Below are 20340 nucleotides of genomic sequence, written 5' to 3'. Positions count from 1 at the left end.
TTTCTTCCCATTCTCCATTTTTCTCGAGTCTCGCGAGAATTTATGTCGTTCGCGTGTCGAGATTGCACGGAACAAATGGAACTGATTTTTTGTGAAATTATTTGGTAATTGTGAGTATTTCAGATTCGTTTATGAATTAGTGTACCGTCATCTTGGAAGAGATTACGACACTTTTTGAATATTTTTTTTTTGTGTATTCTGTAATAAAAAGGGTTCAGATTTCTGTTTTAGTGTAGCAAGAAATGGCGGTATATTCAAAAATATTATCTGTTAGAATTTAATACACTGAAGTGATGCATATGTTTCCCAGATTCTCGAGTTGTTTCTCGTGGTAGAAAGAAGTTAACAATTCCACTTTTAATATTCTACAAAACGAAAATAAAATTGGAGGGCAAAAGTAAGGATACGAAATCTTTGCTTCCAGGCTCCAAAGATAAGAGATTTTTTAAACATCTGAATACTTAATTTACACAAGTTTACACTCATGGTGTATACACAGACTTTCATGACTATTTTATCTCAAGAAGTAAATTAAACTCTATATCAAAAATTGATGCACCTCAGAAACTAACAATCGACTGTCACTCATTTCCTGATTCTCTGGTCACTTAATTTGATCCCAACCTTTCACAACATCTGGTATTACATATACAAATTAATTCGGTGCCTTTTTCCACAAAGTCTGACCAACGTTATCGACTAAAAACAGTCATATTTTTTCAGAAAAGGGGGAATTCGTCAATTACCCGATAAATGGAGAAAAATCGTCCAAAATAACGAAGGTTACTTTGAACAAACATTGAATAAACATTGAAGTTTGTGCAAAAAGGGCACCAAATTAATTTGCATACCTGAGACATATCAAGTATTTATTAATCGTCAATTTTCTTACCTTATCAACATCCTCCTCCATCGTGAAAGTACTAGACGTAAGAACAGTTCCTCTCGTGGTTAAGCACCGAATTGCCGGATTTCTGCTTCTCGCGAAAGCTAGGGCAGCTTTCGCACTTTCCGCCACCCTGGCCACATGTTCCGGGTCCAAAGCCGCCCTCGAAGCTGGAGGACAGTCTCTGGCATCTGCACCTCTCGCCAAGCCCTCGAGCTCATTCAGAACTGCAACAGAAATTCAAATATTTGCTATAACTGTCTTCATTAAACATGCAAAAAGAAAGTGCACGTGAAAAAAAAAATATTGCAAATGTAACATATTTTTCCTTTCTTCATTTCTTTATTTTGAGTCGCATCAACCACTGAAGTTGGGTTATTAGCAACTCAGACTATAGCAATTATTGGAGAAAGATTAAAAGACTAAGAGGCACTGTATGTTTCTTTTCTTTTCAAAATTTTCACAGTTGGTGTTCATCACGATAAACAGTATACAGTGTTAATATTATAATACAACAAAAAATAAATACACATTCTCCGGAAAAACAAGATGAGAATTTTTGCATAAACCTAACAATAGCCACTTATTTAGAATTATTAATTCATTGGAAAGGCGTACTTAGCGAATACATTAGACGGCGGGTAGGTTACTTATATCCTAGACAGCAGGAAGTTACGAATACAATAGACAGCAGGAAGTGACGCAAACTGCGTCGAGAAAAAAGAAAAACACGCGGTATATAGTCAACAGAAAGAAAATTAATAAAAGAAAGTGTATCAAGCTTCAACTGCGTCTTCAAGTTCCTTAACATCAAACCTTCTTTTTCCCAGTTATTTCCACGAGAATTCTTTATTGCTTTTTTTCTGCTGGAAATTCCCACGATACACCAACATATACCAACTTTCTCTTGGTATATTCAGCAGAAAGGAAAATCAATAAAAAAAAAAAAAATCGTCACAGAAAAGTGCATCAAGCTTCAACTGCATCTTCGAGTCCCTTAACACGAAATTTCCTTCTCCTCAGTTATTTCCACAAAATTTGTTTATTGCTTTTCTTTCTTCTGGAAATTCAACGATACACCAACTTTCCCTCGATATATTCAGCAGAAAGAAGATCAATAAAAAAAAATCGTCACAGAAAAGTGCATCAAGCTTCAACTGCATCTTCGAGTCCCTTAACACGAAACTTCCTTCTCCTCGTTTCTTTCTTCTGGAAATTCAACGATACACCAACTTTCCCTCGATATATTCAGCAGAAAGAAGAGCAATAAAAAAAAAATGTCACAGAAAAGTGCATCAAGCTTCAACTGCATCTTCGAGTCCCTTAACACGAAACTTCCTTCTCCTCAGTTATTTCCACAAAATTTTCCACGTAAAATGGACATCTGTCAATTTCCAATCTGTACACCCCGCAACACCCTGCATAAAAATATCTCCTCGGTCCTTCGCCGTTACTTCTCCAACAGCTGCACTTCCATCTCAGCTCTGCTATCGACGTTCGCGTCAGTAGACGAGATAAAACTGAATCCTCACCGGCAACAAACTGCTCCTCGGCGATCTCCGCCGTGGCTTCCAAAAGCAAACTTCACCGATAAAATTGGAAAACGTAGCCGAATCGCGAGGCCAGGACCTCTTACTGTCTCGCAGAATTTACCACTTCGTTTAACTGCAAACGTGATTTCGATCGTCTCCACGTTTGGCCCACATTACCTTTCTGTTTCTCTCCCCGAGTTTTCCTCGCCCTCCCGGAGGAGAAGAAAAGTTCTCTCCTGGACTCTCGGTATCACAGAGCTCCACTTTAAGCACGAGATACACGGCGCGCGCAGCTCTCCGTGGATTCTATAAATCCTGAGAGGATTTGCCGACGACGACTGCTTCCCTCGAAAATAGAGACGACGGGGAACAGATCGGGCCTTCGAGCTGCGAATTATTGATGAACTCGCGAGAACGCAATTCAGCCGGTTTCTAAATGGAGAAAGGAAGTACCGTTCCCCCGGGATCGCGGTGCAGGAAGCGAGAAGTCAATAAGTAATGAAAGAGGAATTCCTGAACGGGGATGCTATTCGGGACACCATTTTCACCGAGGGTTATTTTCGTCACGACACTTTTGCACGATGACACGGTAAAAGAGTTTCTAGATTCTGTGTGAGAACTTTTTTTTTTATTAAATTAGCGTTCATTTATTCTACAACTTTTGTCGTATAAATAAATCGAAAGTTTATGTTTTATATATTTCAGCATTTTAGTTCGCGATAGAATTAACAGAAACTCTGGATTAATGTGTTTTTTAATTGTTGTTAGGTGTACGAATTAACCCTAGTGCGCTCTTTTGTTCGGCTACACACTTAAGGTCTTTGGGTCTTTTTTGACCCAATGACATTTCTTATTTATTTTTTATAATTATGAGTAACAATTTTTATTATCAGCACGCCATATGAACCTACACAATAAACTTTTGATATAATGTCAAGAAAACATAGACTGGATAACAGCAAAAAATATTAAAAATATAAGAAGACAATGGGTCGAAAAAGACCCGAAGACCGCACTAGGGTTAATTCGGTGCCTTTTTTCACAAAGTTTGAACGACTTTATCGATTAAAAGCGACACATTTTATCTGAACATTAAAATTCTTGTTTTAATATTAAAATTGTGGCTGGTTTGTTGTAAATAAACATTGAAGTTTGTGAAAAAGAGGTTCAAATTAATTAATTCTTCCAGAGAGAACGTGTTTTGTGTTGCTTCGTTCATTTTTCCGTTACAATTTCCAGTGAAACAAAAGAATAAATACTGAGTTTACATTATTATATCAAATATTTAGCAATATTTTCCTGATATTTCAGTTTTTATATGCATTCGAAATCCACCCATTTTTCTCTAACACAATCAAGCTTTTTCACAGTAAACTCTGGGAACCATATGTTTATATCGATAGAGATAGAAGTTTAATTTGTTTGAACAAATTCAATTATTTCCATTTTCCACGTGCAAAAATTTCCATTTTTAGCTGTGGCAATTGCAGGCAATTGAAACGACACTTTCACGAGTTCTTAGAGTCATTCAGATCAATATTGAAGAAAAGAAATAAAATATATCTCCTTTTTTTTTTTCTCTTAAAATTGTGGCAAAATTAAACGTTGCAAAGAAATCGCTGACGAAGGGGTTACTGAGATTCCTCGTGGCAGTCATTTTAATAAAGAAAGGAAGAAAGAAATTACTTTAATAAAGAAGGGAGGAAAGATATCATTTTAATAAAGAAACGAGAAAAGAAATCATTTTAATAAAGCAATATGGCTTGGATCTTTCTATTATACAAGATGGAGCAATAATAAGCGAAGAATAAGAAATGAAACTTGTTTCATCTGTTTCAGCTTCATTTTAGAGGAAACTGAATTATTGGACAAACTTTTATTACGCTTGCAGTCGAGTAACAACATATTTTAAGAATACCGCCGAATAAATGTATATTCATTAGTTAAACAAATAACATAAATTACTGCATAAAGAACCACTCTATACTTAATTCTACCATTTTCTTTAATTTCATATTCCACAGAAAATTGAAGAAGCTCTCAAAAATGAAATTTCATATAAAAAAGTACAGAGAAACGAAGCTCGAAATTATTACAATCGTTTCAGGTAAACCCCGTTCCGTATAAATATTCACGGGAAATATAATAATTAATGCGGTCGATTTCAGCAAATTTGAATGAATATCAATCAGACAATAAAACAATCTCACCGTAAGAATATGTATAATTTTGCAAAAATCTTCCCCCGATTGATGTTACAACGCATCAATTAAATCGTATCGAACGTATCATAATTTAATACCACCTGTCTGGAATCATTATTAAATTCACCGGGTTCAACTCTCTGTACAATTCCCAGCTCCTTTTATCCACCCCCCCACTCCTCCATTTTTATTTTTAATTTCGAACGGCATATTTTATGTTGCGGCATTGTGCGACGTTTAATAATAATCAGGATGCAGAGTTGCAAGCGCGCACAGAGGAACAATTTTCGAGTGTGTCTCTGACATGCAGTAATTGGACTGTCGACGGGAATACGTGACAGAATTCCACACATTTCTCCGTAGAGCTGTTCGCAGCCGGATTTTAAATAAAACAATTTCTATTCAACCACGCGAATTTTATGACGAACTCCGCTATAACGCACAAGCTCCTAGTTTTACGTTCAGCTTACAACCTAACATATTTCCATTCCTCCGGCATGAGAAATGAATCTGCAACTCTATCCTGTTCCCGTTTACTCGAACGGGAAAACTGTTTGTTTCTGATTATTCGCGTGTCCCGTTCTAGTAAAATAGTTTTTCCTATTGGAGGAAAGATGCGAGCATAGTTGCGATCCATCGTGTAGTTAACAGAATTCGTTGCAAAAGAAGTATTCGTAACAAAGATACAAAATGAAAAAACATGATAATAGTTGTAAAATAAAGATAATTGAAAATGTTTTTCATGGATTTGTAAGCTTACATTAGTAGCCCACGCGGCCTGATTGGAGAGTCGCGTGAAATTGACACGGCACTCGTCTTAAATCAAGTAATTTCAATATACCGGGTGTCCGGTTAGAAATTCAACAAACTTTGCCCACGTATCAAGCAGGTGACACTGAACAAAAAAAGTCGTATACACTATAGGTCTCAAACCTTTCGTTACCGAGATAAGCATAGCTTGTGCTAGCTTCAACAGCCACCGATGAAGACAAAGCTTGTGCATGGTATTCAGTCTACGTTTCAGAGTCTAAGCATCACTATCGCTACAATTTTAACCCAAAAAACTCATTACAAAATTGTTACAATTATTCTACAAATTGACGAAGAAATGTAATATAACTTGAATCGTATACCGGGTGTCCTAATATTTACGAACGGCAGTGTACGTATGAAAAAGCTTGTTCGAAGGATACAACACCAAACTTTCGAACAGCACCGTGTGTGCACCACATCATCATCAAGAGACAATCACACCCCTGAACTCCTCTGGCTACCAAACAACACTCAGTCGATCAGGCCAAGCGTCAGCCATCAAACAACACGATCAAACGGGTTAATCGTTGTCAAGCATGCGGAGAGAGGCTGGTGGTGTCGATTGACACTGATCGTTCAAAGGCGTAAGCAACAGCCCAGGCAGGAACCGAGGCTGGAAAAGGCATTCTCCGTCGGTCGCCGACCACCATGGGCATCGCCCACGTACCGATCGTGGCTGGACAACGGCGGCGTGGCTGTCGGGCCAATCGCTGGCCGTTTCAGACCGTACACATGCATTCATGTATGAGCCGTGAGAACCTAACTGTGAACATAGCCCGTTGTCGGGGCCAGACGGACCGTGGCTGCCCGCCATGGGGTCAAAGGGCAGCGCCAGTCGATTTTGCATGAACGCGCACTTTCGTTTTTCGGTGCCACACGGATGACAAAAGGAGGCGCACACGCCCGGAGACAAAAGAGAGAAACGAGGCACTGTGTTCATACGCGAGAAACGGCGATGACTGTAAATATTCCTCAGACACCCCTGATGCGCCTTTTTGCGTTGCTCCTGCTTCGTCTTCGTGACCTTTTTCTTTTTTTTTTAGGGAATGTTTCTTCGCCTTTTGTGTCTTTTCTTTTAGCATTCGTAATGTGATTTCTTTCTCTGGACGATTTTTGAAAGCTCTCTGAGTCTTTTGTTTACTTATATGTATTTTCTTAAACACCCCGTATGTGTGTTTTATTTTTTTCTATTTGGTTCCGCGAGTGTGGTTTTACTTTCTTTGGAGATTTTTGGAAGCTCCTTGGAATTAGCTTGTTACTTATTCATGTGCACTTTTTGAACACCCCTAATACAGCTCTTCCTTCTTCTTCTACTTGGTTTACACTACTCTTTTCTATTCTAACATTGGTAAAGTGGTTTCTTCCTGGCGAATTTTGGAATTTAATTTTTATTTTTTTATTTTAACCAATTAGGTATACCGAAAGTTTTATAAATACGGAATAATTTCGTATTTGAAATTCTGAAGATGAATAGAGTTCTTTCAATTATTGCAGAAGAAACTATTTATTCTCGATTTATTTTTGCTTACAATATCCAACAAATAATAGTTTAGAAACTAAAATTCTAAATTCCTAACCACGTAACAACACTATCAAGACACTAGACAAAATTTCGACTACAAACCCTAACATTATCATCCCCATTAAACTACTCCACTTTCCATATATTCCCCAACTCTTGTGCAACCCCTGACAACTAAACTTCGCGTAGTTATTCCACGAACAGAGTTTCAACAACTGATCACCCCTAGAGTTGGAGGAAACTTCGCGACGTCGCGAATCCAAAGAAACTTTCCCCTCCCTTTGAGTCCAGATAAATTAACCCACTGTCAGAGTCGACTGAAACCAGGGAAGAAGCCGAACTTTCTCTCCACGACCAACAGATACATATTCAAAGGAGGAAGATAGGGGGTGAGCACCCTTGCTATTCGCTCGAATAAATTGTTACCGGTGACATTCGACCGCCAAAAAGTTTCCAAAGAATCCACGATCAGACGTGTTTTTCTGGCTCGATTCGTTGCCTGTACGTGTTCTCCAGCCCTTCTTCCCCACTTCATCGCTCTCTAGGCTCCGGCCAACCAACAACCACCCCCTTCAAGCCCGATAATCGACTGGCGTACACACGAGGCGAGGGCCAGGAATACCGAGACACGGTTTCAACGGCAAACACACCGCCACCCATTCGAGGCACTTTCAATTGGAGATTCAACGACATTTGGTATGCATTAGTCTACCCCCGGCAACCCCTTGCTCGACGTAGGCGTAGAATCTGATACGAATTCGCGACGATTCTCGCTGCGTTTGAATCGTGAATGCAACCGGAGGAGGAAATTACTTTCTTACGAATCTTTCTTAGTGGATTGGAATTGTTTCCTTGGTGAGAAAAATCGCTGGGATTATTTTGAGGGTATGTTCATTTACCGAGGTAATTGAATTTATTTCAATTATTATTGCCGGAGTAATGCAACAAGTTCCTTTGCTGAGAAAAATTGATGTAATTGTTTTGGAAGTGGTGTGTTGATTTTCTTGATTTTTATATCGATTTAATTAATTTTTGTAATTTTAATTATTTATGCTTGAAGATTGCGTTTCCTTTGGCGAGAAAAATTGATATAATGAATAAATGGAATTTTCAAAGTTAATTTAGAATTTTAATTCTTATCTTTATTTATGGAAATTAATGCAGCTAATTTTTGAATGGTGCATTATTCTGTTAGAGTGGATGGAATTATCAATATGTGTTTGTTAACAATTAAAATTAATTTCTGAAAAGTCTTCTTAATCAACTATTGTAACAAATTAATATCTAAATTCTGTTTGTTATTACGTCAAATTTTCGTATACTTAAAAATTACAACGAACACTGAGTTAAATTATTTCACAAATGGAACGTTTTACACAGTCTTCCTATCCATTTGATTCGATAAATATAGCAAAATTCTAAAATGCAATTATACCATACTCGAAAGGAGCAGCATAGAATCCGAGGAACGAGGAAGTGCTGGTGCAATTAATTTGCAATACTGTTCGAATAAATTACGACCTCTAAAGAGCGAAGTTTTTGCGTGTGGAATGTGGAAATGACATTTGAAAGCGCGAATGTTAGATATGTGTGCGACATTTAGAAGATGGGAATTGCAAGAATCCGCACGATATACGGAAAATGGGAATTTTGGGAATGTACTTAGGCGTCTGTATAGCCAAATGGGCGTTGTATGCGAGAGCAGTCCACTTAAGGGTGAATGGTATGCGAGTAAAGTTGAGGTAGACAATTTACAAGAATTTTGCTAGAGTTTAGCTGGAATTTAATGAAAAGAGCAGACTCCTCGTCTATCCAACCGGAGAAACAGTACCATTCGCAGCAGAAAATTCAATTAAAAGCAAAATGAGATCGTTAATGATCTCAGCAAAACAGAAATTTCAACTAAAATTCTAGAATTCTTATCTAATATCTAAAAAAAAAAAAAAAAAACACTAGTTAATTATAATTTCATTTTCCATCATCAAGACATTTATTAACCCTTGAAACTTCATAATGTGCACCAGAACTCTGTTCAAGTTTTATTTACATTAAAATAAAGCAAATTAAGAAAGAAATAAAATAAGTAAAATCATAATCACTAAAAATTTTGAAATTTAAAATGAGATGATTAATGACGAGAAAAATTCATTTAAAAGCAAACTAGAAATTCCAACTAAAATTCTCGAATTCCTGTCTACATAATGTCTAAATTCCGAACAAACCCTTGTACACACCTATGCAGAATAAAACAAGAGAAAACCCGCCCATTAAAGAAGAGCAGGGGAAAATAAGAGAATTCACTTATTCACCGAATCCTTCAAAAAATCCCCACGCTTTCGTATTCAACGCGATACGCCTGTGCAAATAAAGCGTCTAGGACGCTTTCCATCCTCCCTCACGTTCTCATATTTACATCTTTCTCCTGTTTACCCGCTTCCTATTCACCGATCGACGGGAAACCGGTGGTCGAAGATAAACCGCAGCTGGGAACAGCCAATTCTAAGGCAAAAGAAAAAAGGGAGAATGGGAAAAGAAAAGAATGGAAAATCGAACGGGGGAGAGACGACTGGGAACAACCAACTTCAGGAGAGAGAAAAAAGAAAAAGAAGGGAGAAATGGAAGAAGAAAACAATGGAAACATCAAAAGAGAAAGACGATTGGGGACAACCAACTCTAAGGCAAAAAAGAAAAAGAGAAAAAGGAGAATAAGGAAAGAAAAGAATGAAAAATCGAAAAAGGGAGAGAAGACGATTGGGGGACAACCATCTCTAAGACAGAAAAGAAGGAGAGCAGAAGAAGAAAAGGATGGAAAAATCAAAAGGGGTAGAGAGAGAAAGAGTTGGGAACAACCAACTATAAGGCAAATGAAAAAAGAAAAAGAAGGAGAATAGGAAAAGGGAAGAATGGAAAATCAGAAGAAGGAGAGGGGGGGAGAGACGACTGAGAACAACCAACTCTAAGACACAAAAAGAGGATTACAGATGAAGAAAAGACCGGAAAAATCGAAAGAGGGAGAGACAGGCGACTAACTCGGTTTCTTAGCCGGAATCAGTGTTCGTCCTGCAATTCTTCCGGATTAAGGTGGAAGGCGCGAGAGAGCTAGCACGCGGCAGGAATCGAGGATGCATTTCCCAGCGGAGAGTGGGCGAGTAATTCGCTTGCAAATCGATTCGTCGGTTATTCCGCGCGCGCCCGCAGCCGCGACGAATACCATTTAACGCGGAATTGCGAATTTCATCGGGCTCAAGAGCACCAGCCAGCCAGCAGCAGCAGCACACACGCCCGTTCCACCCCGAAATTCGCCCATGCCGCGTTTCCAAAGCCGCGTATGGTAAACCTACAGTTTCAGGATTTATGTTCCGCGCGAAGGAATGCTCAAGCGAACGTTCCGCGTTTACGCGATGGAAACCGACCGTCTTTCTAACCGCGTGCAACATTAGAGACACGAGGATGCTCTCTTGTACGATTACGTCTTGTTCCTGGGAAAATTGGAGGAGGCGGAGATGTACGAATTCGAAGGTTTTGTCGGGCGATTTGCGGTGTACAAGGTGTCTAGTCGGTGGAAGCGACATAGCGAGCTCGTGAAATCACTCAGCCGTCGAAGTATGTATGCGTAATCTGAACGCTGAAGAGCAATTCGAGGGAGATAAGGAGATAGAGCTTTGCGGGGAATCGTTCGATGTCAACTTGGAATTGCTTCTTTCATTGTACCAGGGGCATTTGATAAGTGAAGAGACAAACGGGGCTGTTCTTTATGAAGTTAATCTCACAGTTTACCTATTTTTCCAAATAATCCTCTGCTACAATTGTACGTTTCTTCGATCGATTTACCAGCATTTTTGTGTTAGAGAAAGGAATTCTTTATCTTGAAGTTTTAGTCAGTTTTGCACAGTTATTTCTATGATACTTCGTTGCTGTTAAACTTTTGATTGTACAAAAGGGGAGATGAACGAAAAGAGATTTGACGGGGCAAGATCTGGACTGTAAGACAAATTCTGTGAGGTTAGATTAGATCAACAATATCGATTTTCCCTCTCTAGTAATATACAGGGTTCGTGTTCTGTTTGCTGAGCAAGGAGTGTGTTTAACCCTAGAACGGTCTTCGGGTCTTTTTTGACCCACCGCCTTTTTATATTTTTAGTCATTTTTGCTGTTATCAAGTTTACCTTCCTTAGCATTATTTTAAACGTTTGTTGTCTAGGTTCGTATGTCGTGTTGGAAACAAAACTTATTACACATAAGGTCTTAGGTCCTTTTTCACCCAAAAGTCTTAAGTGTACAGACTCAAAACGAAGAGCGCAGTAGGTTTAAGGAGACAATGTGTATTACAATATATATCGTTTATATTAATATTGAACGAGTGTAGTAAGATTATTATACCCCTTCCGCCGCCTGATCCAAACATTCAACCTTATTTTTCCTAATTTTTTCAATTTTTCAAACAGCTGTTTTAAATTGACGAGAGCGATGCCAAGTTATGATTCAGACAGTATTGTACTTTTCATTTAGATATTTTTTGAACCAGAGCTCTTTGTTTCTTTACTTATCGAATGAGCCTCGTAGTGTATTTAAAAATTTATCTGTGCCTTAATCGTTGACAACTGCAGATTAATTTTGACCAATACGGAAATTAATTAAGTCGTGAAATGGCCGAGTGATAAGTGAAACTTTAAACCTCAATAACGCAGTGAAACCTAAATTTTATCAATCAAAATAAGCTCCAGCAGCTTCGACACATTTCGGTCAAAGAATTTCCAGCAAATTTCGAGCAAGTTATTTCCAAAACTGTTGGAGAGTATCATTAGAAACTTTTCACGTGAATCGAAACCACTCGAGTAGCACAGACAGAAGTGAACGTTAAACGAAACCATTTATAGAGCACCAGCACGAAAGTGCTTAAATTTAGTTGGACAAAAGCGCGTTTTCCGACTGAATTAGCATTTACGACACCTGACGTTAATTCGAAACTACGAATCTATTGTTCCCTAAGTAAAATTAGCCATTAAAAAAGACATATCCCGCAAAAGTTATAAACAGCCTTGAGATAAATATATTTCTAACCGAACAGTTCATTATTTTTCTGTCGCTCGAGATAATTGTTTCGCTTCTTTACAATCAATCTACATTAATCAAATTGTCGTATTATCTTGTAAAATGACCGAATCTCGAATCCTAACGACATAATAATTGCCTGGTGTATACCTGGATCGTTTCCAAATCAGAACGCAACGCTCGATGAACAACCATTAGATTACTCTACTCTATCATTCTGCTAGCAGTAATCTGCTCTAACGCGCATACAATAGGAAACTAATGACTGTAGACAGGAATATACGCGGTATCATCAGCCAAAAACCTACACCAGTGTTCATGCTAATCTACTATAGATCGTAACGAGCTCGATTATTCGCTAAGCCACGCAAAATCATCGTCTAAAATGAGAATCCCTTATGCACTGTTCGTGGTAACAGCACAGCAATGCAACACTGCATTAGTCCAACTGGCAAAAATAATAAAATAAAATGGAAAACATTTTACAAAAATTCAATATTTATCGTAATTTTCATTAATATTAAAAGAACATCTGACTGCAGAATTTTTCACTGTGAAAATAATATCAAACGCGAAGGTAAAAATTCCGATGCAAAATACAGGTGTCACGCGACAGAAAATATGTTGGAGTATTAAATTAATTGCCTTTATTAATTAACCTTTCGAGTATCGATGGAATTTCGCCAGAATTTTCTCCAATGTCGAATTCAATATTTGTCGTAATTTTTATCAATAATGAAAATGTACGTATACTTTTAACTGAAATTGCAGAATTTTTCAGTGCAAAAGGAAGAAAATTCTGGTGCAAAATACAGGTGTTGTTTACACATGTAGTACACAACAAAAAACTTGTCAGACTGTTAAATTAATAAAGTAACAGGTTACCAGCGAAAATACACCATCAATGGAAACCGTAATCTACACTGTCGACAAAAAGTTTCAGGCCAATGCGCATCGCAAGAATTCAAAAAGCAAAAGTTAAGAAATTTAAGAAAAAAGAAACTTAACAAACTTTTAATGATTTTTTTATTACCCAAATCTTCCAAAATAAAATAAATTCTTACTAATCCCTGCAAGATTAACTACAAATCCATAAAAAATTCATAGCAGATCCAATATCAGTATAAATTAACAAGTGAATTCAAATTTCAACCCAATGATTCATACCAATAGAAAATATTTTAAAAAATTATATATTTGGATTAAAAAAAAAAGAGTCCTGATAATATTTGAGCCACATAGAATCCAAAATGATTAACTCCACTTTTTCAAATTCTTCCAATTTTAATATCAAACACATCCTTGGTACTTAACTCTTCATAAATAAAAACAAAAATCGAATAACTTCAATTTGACGAAGTTAGTCACTTCAGAGCTTCTGAATGGCTCGTTTCACTATGGCACTTTCGCAAAACACCCTGTATAACGCCGCTAACACCGATTTACCTACGACAGTACCTGCAACAAGGCAGATCATTAGTTGGACTATTGAGAATCATTAATAAAAAAGGGGACGACGTTCGTATCTACTTTCACAGGTGAAAATTCAGGGTCGATTGATCGTCCTTGCTCGGTAAGATGAGCCTGACCTAGGCCGCGGCTAATGAACGGCTCAAAGAACTCGGTCTTCCTTCGGAGATCATCGACGTAATAGACGCTAACGCAACCACTGCCGGAACAGCGTGGCTCGCGGTAATGGCAGCTCGATGCCTCGAAATTGATTCGCCTGAATTATCGAGCCAATCATCGCTAATTTGCTATCGCGTAACAGTGATTGATGGCCCTTTCCATTTCAAACGGCCTTGAACCCCCCTTTGAGTAGACCTTGTTTCACACTCTAGAGAGAGAGAGAGAGAGAGAGAGAGAGAGAGAGAGAGAGAGCGAATTCTCTTGATAGCTTTTTCTGGGATACGAGAGCGCAATAATCGATTTATAATTTTCCCGTGAAAATGGGGAATTAGGCGTAACAAGTGCGAGAAGAACGGGAAGAATCAATTTTCAAGGTGGAATGTTTCTTTGCCACGAGTTTTTCTTTTCCAAGAGATTGATGCAGTGTTTGAAGTATTTTTTTGAAGGTTTCGGTAATTGATAAATTCCATATTTACTGGAAATTTTATTAATATTTAACATGTGACGTGGAATTTAATTTATTCATAATTATGATTGTAGAATTTTTGAAGTTGCATTTAAGATAATGTCAAATGCAAGGAAAATTGAAAAATAATTGATTCGACTTTTAGAAGTTTTTTTTGAGAGGTTCAAATACTATTTGGAATATTTTTTAAAGAGCTTGGTAATGGATGAATTCAATATTCACTGGAACTTTTACTAATATTAAACATACACAGACGAGGAATTTAATTTACTCGTAATTATGATCGCAGAATTTTCAAAATTGTACTTAAAATAATGTCAAACGCAAATAAGAAATTTACATACTTTAGCGAATCATGATATTTCCTGTCAACTTACACTTTTCAAAATACAAGTGAAAATATTATTTGGAAATGTAAACACAGAATTTCAAAGCACGTCTAATTCCAACATTACAATAAAAAAATTTCAGAACCCAAATTATTCTACTACAATAATCACTGACATTCAGATTTCGACTGAATAAAAAAACACTTCGATAAAATTCTAACATACCCAACCAACCAATATTACGCTCAACTAAAAAACAAAAAAAAAAAAATGAAAATCAACAAAACAAGATACTCACATTCCGTCCGATTTTTCAAGTACAGAAAACGAAAGGACAGGAAGAAATCTAAGAGGCAGAGTAACAAGTGGTTTCAAGATCGTCGACAAGGAACGCAGCGGATAGTTCCCGTCGAGGATCAAACAATCTCGTTAGAAGGCGAAAAATTTGCCACGCGGAAGACGTTCTCAACGCGCGATAACACTTGAATATTTACGATTGCCCGAAGAAAGAAGGCGTGTAAGAAAACTAATAAACATCTGTGAGTGTGCGGCAAACGACTGGATGGTACGTGTCCCTCCGGTAACGCCTGCAAATCCAGCACTATTATCGTAAAATTTCGTACATGTACGTCAATGATCGTAGAGAATGTAAATTTATCGATAAGTGCATTTGATAGCACACTAACTGCGTTAAAAAGCTCGCCTAACCACCAACGTCGAGCTTTTGTCGTCCTCGTTTTATGATCGTATAGATTATTCTCCACGTTGCGTCTCAACTTTTGCTGCATTTTATTATTATACAGTTTCTATTTTCGGCTAGTTGCTGCGATAGATATTACGACGTTATTACGCAGGCATGGGTTATTATTGCTAATATTTGAAATAACTTCAACTTCGACGCAACGTCTTCATCTGGGAATTGTTTACTATTATGCAATACTGGTATCGGAAACCAGTACGTATATACAAGGGGTGTAGATCCAAAATGTGTGTGTCATAATTATTTATATTAAATCCTTGTTAATTTAGGTGAAACTCTTCTCACATATTTATTCTTATTTCTATCAAATCTTATTTTTTTTCAATGAAAAGAGTCTAGTGAACCATCTCGAATGCAAATGTCACTTCTAACAAGCCATTCCTTCTGGATTTCTTTTTGTATAAACTTTTTCCAGTACTTATTCCCAATTTGTACAATTATCCAAACTTTTTCTGATCTTTCTTTTACTAAATATCAAATCATGCTCAAGATTAAACACTCATTTCCCTATCAAATCTTCTTCTTTCTCACTGAAAAGAGCCTGATGAACAAACACTATCACTAAAGGACACAAGAAAACCTCTTCTGTCTTTTTTCTACCAAATACCAAATCATACCCAAGATTAAACACACTCGTTTCTCTATCAGATCCTCCTTTTTCTCACTGAAAAGAGCCTGATGAACAAACACTATCACTAAAGGACACAAGAAAACCTCTTCTGTCATTTTTCTACCAAATACGTTAATTTTCCTATCAAAGCCTCTTTCTTCTCACTGCAAAGAGCCCGACGAACCATCTCGAGCACAAAACGCAACGATCCATTCCTCTTTGGATCTCTCGCGACCAGGTCGTTGGCGTTGTCGATTCGACAAGCACACACGACCGCCTCCAGCTGCACCGCGAGAGCACGTCAATTCGACAGTGCACACGAGGCTCGGTAATTGGGTAATTGCTATGCTAAAGTACGCCTGTGCGTGCCGGTAATTACCATCCATCTTAACGGACTGTCGCTTTTGCTGGTAAAAAGCGAAACTCTTGGCACCAGGGAAATTATTTTTTGGACCCGTTCCCTCAACACAGGCCAACAGCCTCGTTTTGTAGGCGTACTCCACGCTAGTCCGTGACGTAATCACGCTTTTTCCGATGAAATTCGTGGGAAACGATAGGATGACGGATGAAGGATGGTCCAAGAGTTGCTAAGATTGATCTGACGCCGCGTTGTGTGAGAAATCGTTTAAAACCGACGAGGTTAGACTGTTCTTGCTAATCTCATAAACAGTGAAACGGAAAAGCGAGAGGAGGATGAAGAGACGAAGGAAGCTTGAAAGCATCAAGGAGGTGGAAACCATCATTTACCTCAGATACTAATCTTCGTTGATTTGTAAGCGAGGTGAAATTGATGTAGAAATGATGTTTTGTGGGATATGTTCATTTACGAGGATGATTGTCGTGAGAGAAATGCGTCGAGCGAAAAACTTCTGACTATCACTGTTGCAGAATTTCACGGCAATCCTTTGACATGACGCTGAATATCTTTTTTCCTACGTTCTTATGGGAGTTAGGCTTTGAACTTTCGAAGAGTTACGCTAAGTACTTTCTCATTTCGAAAATTAGTATTCGTGGGGATTATTTGAAAATGCAAGTGAAACTTATCTTTTGTGCAATATTCGTCTTCGATAAAGAGCTTGTTCAGCGCGCACGTAGTATTTATCTGTTTTATTTTAAGCTCTACTCGATACGCTTCAAGCGGTAAATTAATGGAAGCTTGAATGTTTAGGGGTTTGATGCAAGATATAACAACAGTTACCCCTTCACTCAATTTAATATTATAACTAGTGTGGTTGCAGCGCGGTATTACAATTTTTACCGAGATACGTGTTTTTTGTTGAAAGTGTACTGGTGTATTGACTTGTGTTTTTCGTTTAGCTTAATTTATATCTTGTATACAATTTTTTGGCGGGGGTGAGGAACGCGGATTGGTTTTTGAGAACTTCTGGAATTAGACCCGGAATACGGTAGATTTTAATATAATTCAGCAGTTTTCAGTAGATTTTGGTACATTTCACCAGGTTTCAATAGATCCCACTAGAATTCGGTAAATTTCGACACACTTGTCATTCAGCAAGTGTCCCAATACTTCCAAAAAATAAATCGTACGTCTCAGAATAAAATCAGTTTCATCACCGTAATCTCTAGTTAAACACAAGTATATAAACGTAGGTGCAATTTTCACGTAACGCGGTGTGTATCACCTTAACAAAGTATTATAAACGATTCAACGTCAAAGTAAAATTAATGGTCCGGTAATGACAAACAAATAGGTAGCAAATTATCCAATTTGCGTCTCAATTTGTGTCACGCAACGAAGGGGGAGGCGGCAATATATTACGAGAATGCCAATCAAAGGAGGCGAATCATCGCGATTTCAGCTCTCCTCTCAAAGAAGCGAAAGGAACATTCTATGAATTTATACACACAACGACCAAGACACTGATGACGACAATGATGCCTCGCCGTCACAAGGTGAGTAACATATTTGCGCATCGTTTTGACCTATGCCATGACCCGATGACGATGATACGATCACCCTCCGGCGATCTTTTTAATATCTGTTGGAGAGTGAAGGCTCAATGAAACGCGCGTGAAGAATTTTGAAAAAGGAATAACGACAATCGACACGTTGTAACGATACCTCGAGGCTTCTATCGTCGTTTAATTGTAGCCACGTTGAATTTACACCGTAGAATATTAGACAGCGTTACACGGTACTCGACGAGCAAACAACAGTACAAACAATTGAGAAGTTAAATCAGAAAATTATCAATCGTTTCATTTTTACAAAGGGAGAATAAGTATTTGATTATTTTTAAGATTTGTGTATTCGCGTGTGTTCACTTAATTAGGGTTAACGAAAAGGGCGAACGTAATTCTTGAAATGTAGACAAAGTGTGTCAGAGTGAGCAATGCGCAGTTGATCAAAATATAAAAATTTTAGGACAATTTGTGAACAATGCAGAAGCTTCGAGGGGTTTTCAGAGATGTTAAACAATACTAAAATTCATCAGAAACTACTCAACTTTCGGTCTCCATCTAATTAAGTAACCCATCAAAATGACCCATTAGCAATTTTCCAGAAGTGAATTTTTATGTAATTAAAAGGTGATCAAGTCAGGAAGTTGCAAATGATAATACTTACAAGCATCGAATATTCATTTTTTCTTTTTAAAGTTCGAAGAAATGAAATGCTTCAAATTATTTTTTTTACGGTAAGAAATGATCGAGGAAACGGTTCACGGCGAGGAACAAAAACAAGACGAAATGAAAATTCGCAATACATCAGTAATTGGAGCGACTTTTAAGATCCCTTTCCGATCGCGCCAAAAATCGCCCGCATACAATAATATTTCCACTATAAATACCACAATAAAACAAAAACTACAAAAATCTACTCATAAATAAACGACCAAAAGTATTACACTAAAGAAAAAAGAAGAAGAATTTACAAATGACGAACCATAACTCTGCACCCAAAGTGAAAATCTCAAGCACACAAAGCACCACCAAAATACAATATGGCAGCGTAACAATTGCATTCTAAATTCCCAGCAAGAAATCCTGTCTCAAGGAGTCCCCCGGGACGCTCAATGGAAAAAAGCAAGCAAGAGAAAAAGAGGCAACGCGCGGAGGCGGGTTTACGATATTCGGCCCGATCGATTCGCATCGGGCCCCCTTTATTTTCGCTCCGCGAGCCAGGAGAGGTCCTGGGACGTGGTTACTCGCGCGCGAGTCACGACCTCCTCCTCGTTATTTATCGGCGATTATTTCATACGTTTTACTTTTTCTTCCCCCCGCGACTCTCGGCATTATTTCGGACACCGTTGCACACCTCTCTCTGCCACGCGGATAATCGACGAGCTTCCTTCGAAAAAAATTCGCCCGCCGGGAGTGCGCGGGTCAACCGGTTCAGAAATGCTCCCGGGCGACTCTGTGAAATTATTTCGTCTCTTCCTTCTGGCGTTGCAAACAAATTCGCTCCCGCGACGAGCATCGTGGATAATTAAGCTCTTCGCCCCTTTTCGGGGGATGATCGAGGAGGAATCGAATATTGTGCGCTCAGGTGAAAAATAAAACTGATTTCTTTGGGATTCGTTGAATGTAGCTGTATGAGAGAATGTTTTTTTGTGAATTTTGTGATTCGTTAAGCTTTGCCTCTTTTGGGGGATGATTGAGGAGGAATTGAATACTGTGTGGTAAAGTGAAAAATGAAACTGATTTCTTTGGGGTTTGCTGAAGGTAGCTATGTATACGAGAATGTTTGTGAATGTTGGATATAATGTGAGGTATGTTACGAAGTTGATTCTTGGAAGATGGGCGAGTTGGTGCATACAGAATTACTGATCGCTGGGTAGAATGAATGTTTCTTTGTTTATGGTGGGTGTCGTGCCCTCAATCACGAAACATTGACGCGACCGACGACTCCCCACGTTGACCTGCGACGCCGGTCTTTACCTGCCAATAGAAACTCGCGAAAGGGACCTTACTTCGGGAAAGGCGTTGATTGGCCCTTTCCTCGAACCTACAGCTACGGAAAAATATACATAAGCAGCCCCCTTTAACATAGAATCAGTGAAAAAAGGAGCCTTGTAACAAGAAGCCGAACCAAGGCTCCACAATAAAGCAACTCATAACCGAACAACAACCACACTAAACATATTCGTTACAATCTTCGTTCCATTCCACGTTGGGTTGAAATAAGAGCACGGTACGAAACAGTGGGGATAGTGGTTTGCAAAAATGACAAGAGGCAATAATTTGTCAGTCTTTCGGAAGAGATCAGAGATATTTTTTTAATTCTGTATTCTTTGAAGTAATGAATTTGGGGTAGATTAGGGCAATTGTGTTTTGAGGTCAAAAATAGACTTAATGTAGAGATAGGCTTGGAACAGTATGACGAATAAATGATCGATTTAACAGAGGAGAAATGATAGGCAGAAAGTGATTTGAAAAATTTTGTTATGGCGTGCAAAATTTCGAAAATAAAGAATGCTTATTGGAGTTTGAAATTTTGCATCAATTGGTGCAATCTGATGTTCGCCAAACTTTGTCAATTATTTTGATTAAATAAAACAGTTAAAAGATAAGAAAC

General features: G+C 38.1%; 1 protein-coding gene across 1 annotated transcript in view; it reads right to left on the bottom strand.

Annotated features, from left to right (window-relative positions):
- Window positions 1–20340, bottom strand: part of LOC108573733 (telomerase-binding protein EST1A-like) — a 223685-nt gene that overhangs the window by 6282 nt on the left and 197063 nt on the right. Inside the window, 1 exon segment of the mRNA XM_017936208.1 lies at window positions 893–1113. Within this exon segment, the coding sequence (XP_017791697.1) occupies window positions 893–1113 (221 nt within the window).

The sequence above is a fragment of the Habropoda laboriosa genome, unplaced genomic scaffold, assembly GCF_001263275.1.
Source record: "Habropoda laboriosa isolate 0110345459 unplaced genomic scaffold, ASM126327v1 scaffold126, whole genome shotgun sequence".
NCBI lineage: Eukaryota > Metazoa > Arthropoda > Insecta > Hymenoptera > Apidae > Habropoda > Habropoda laboriosa.
Note: the sequence above shows the minus strand (reverse complement) of the source record. Positions and strands in the feature narration are given on the sequence as shown.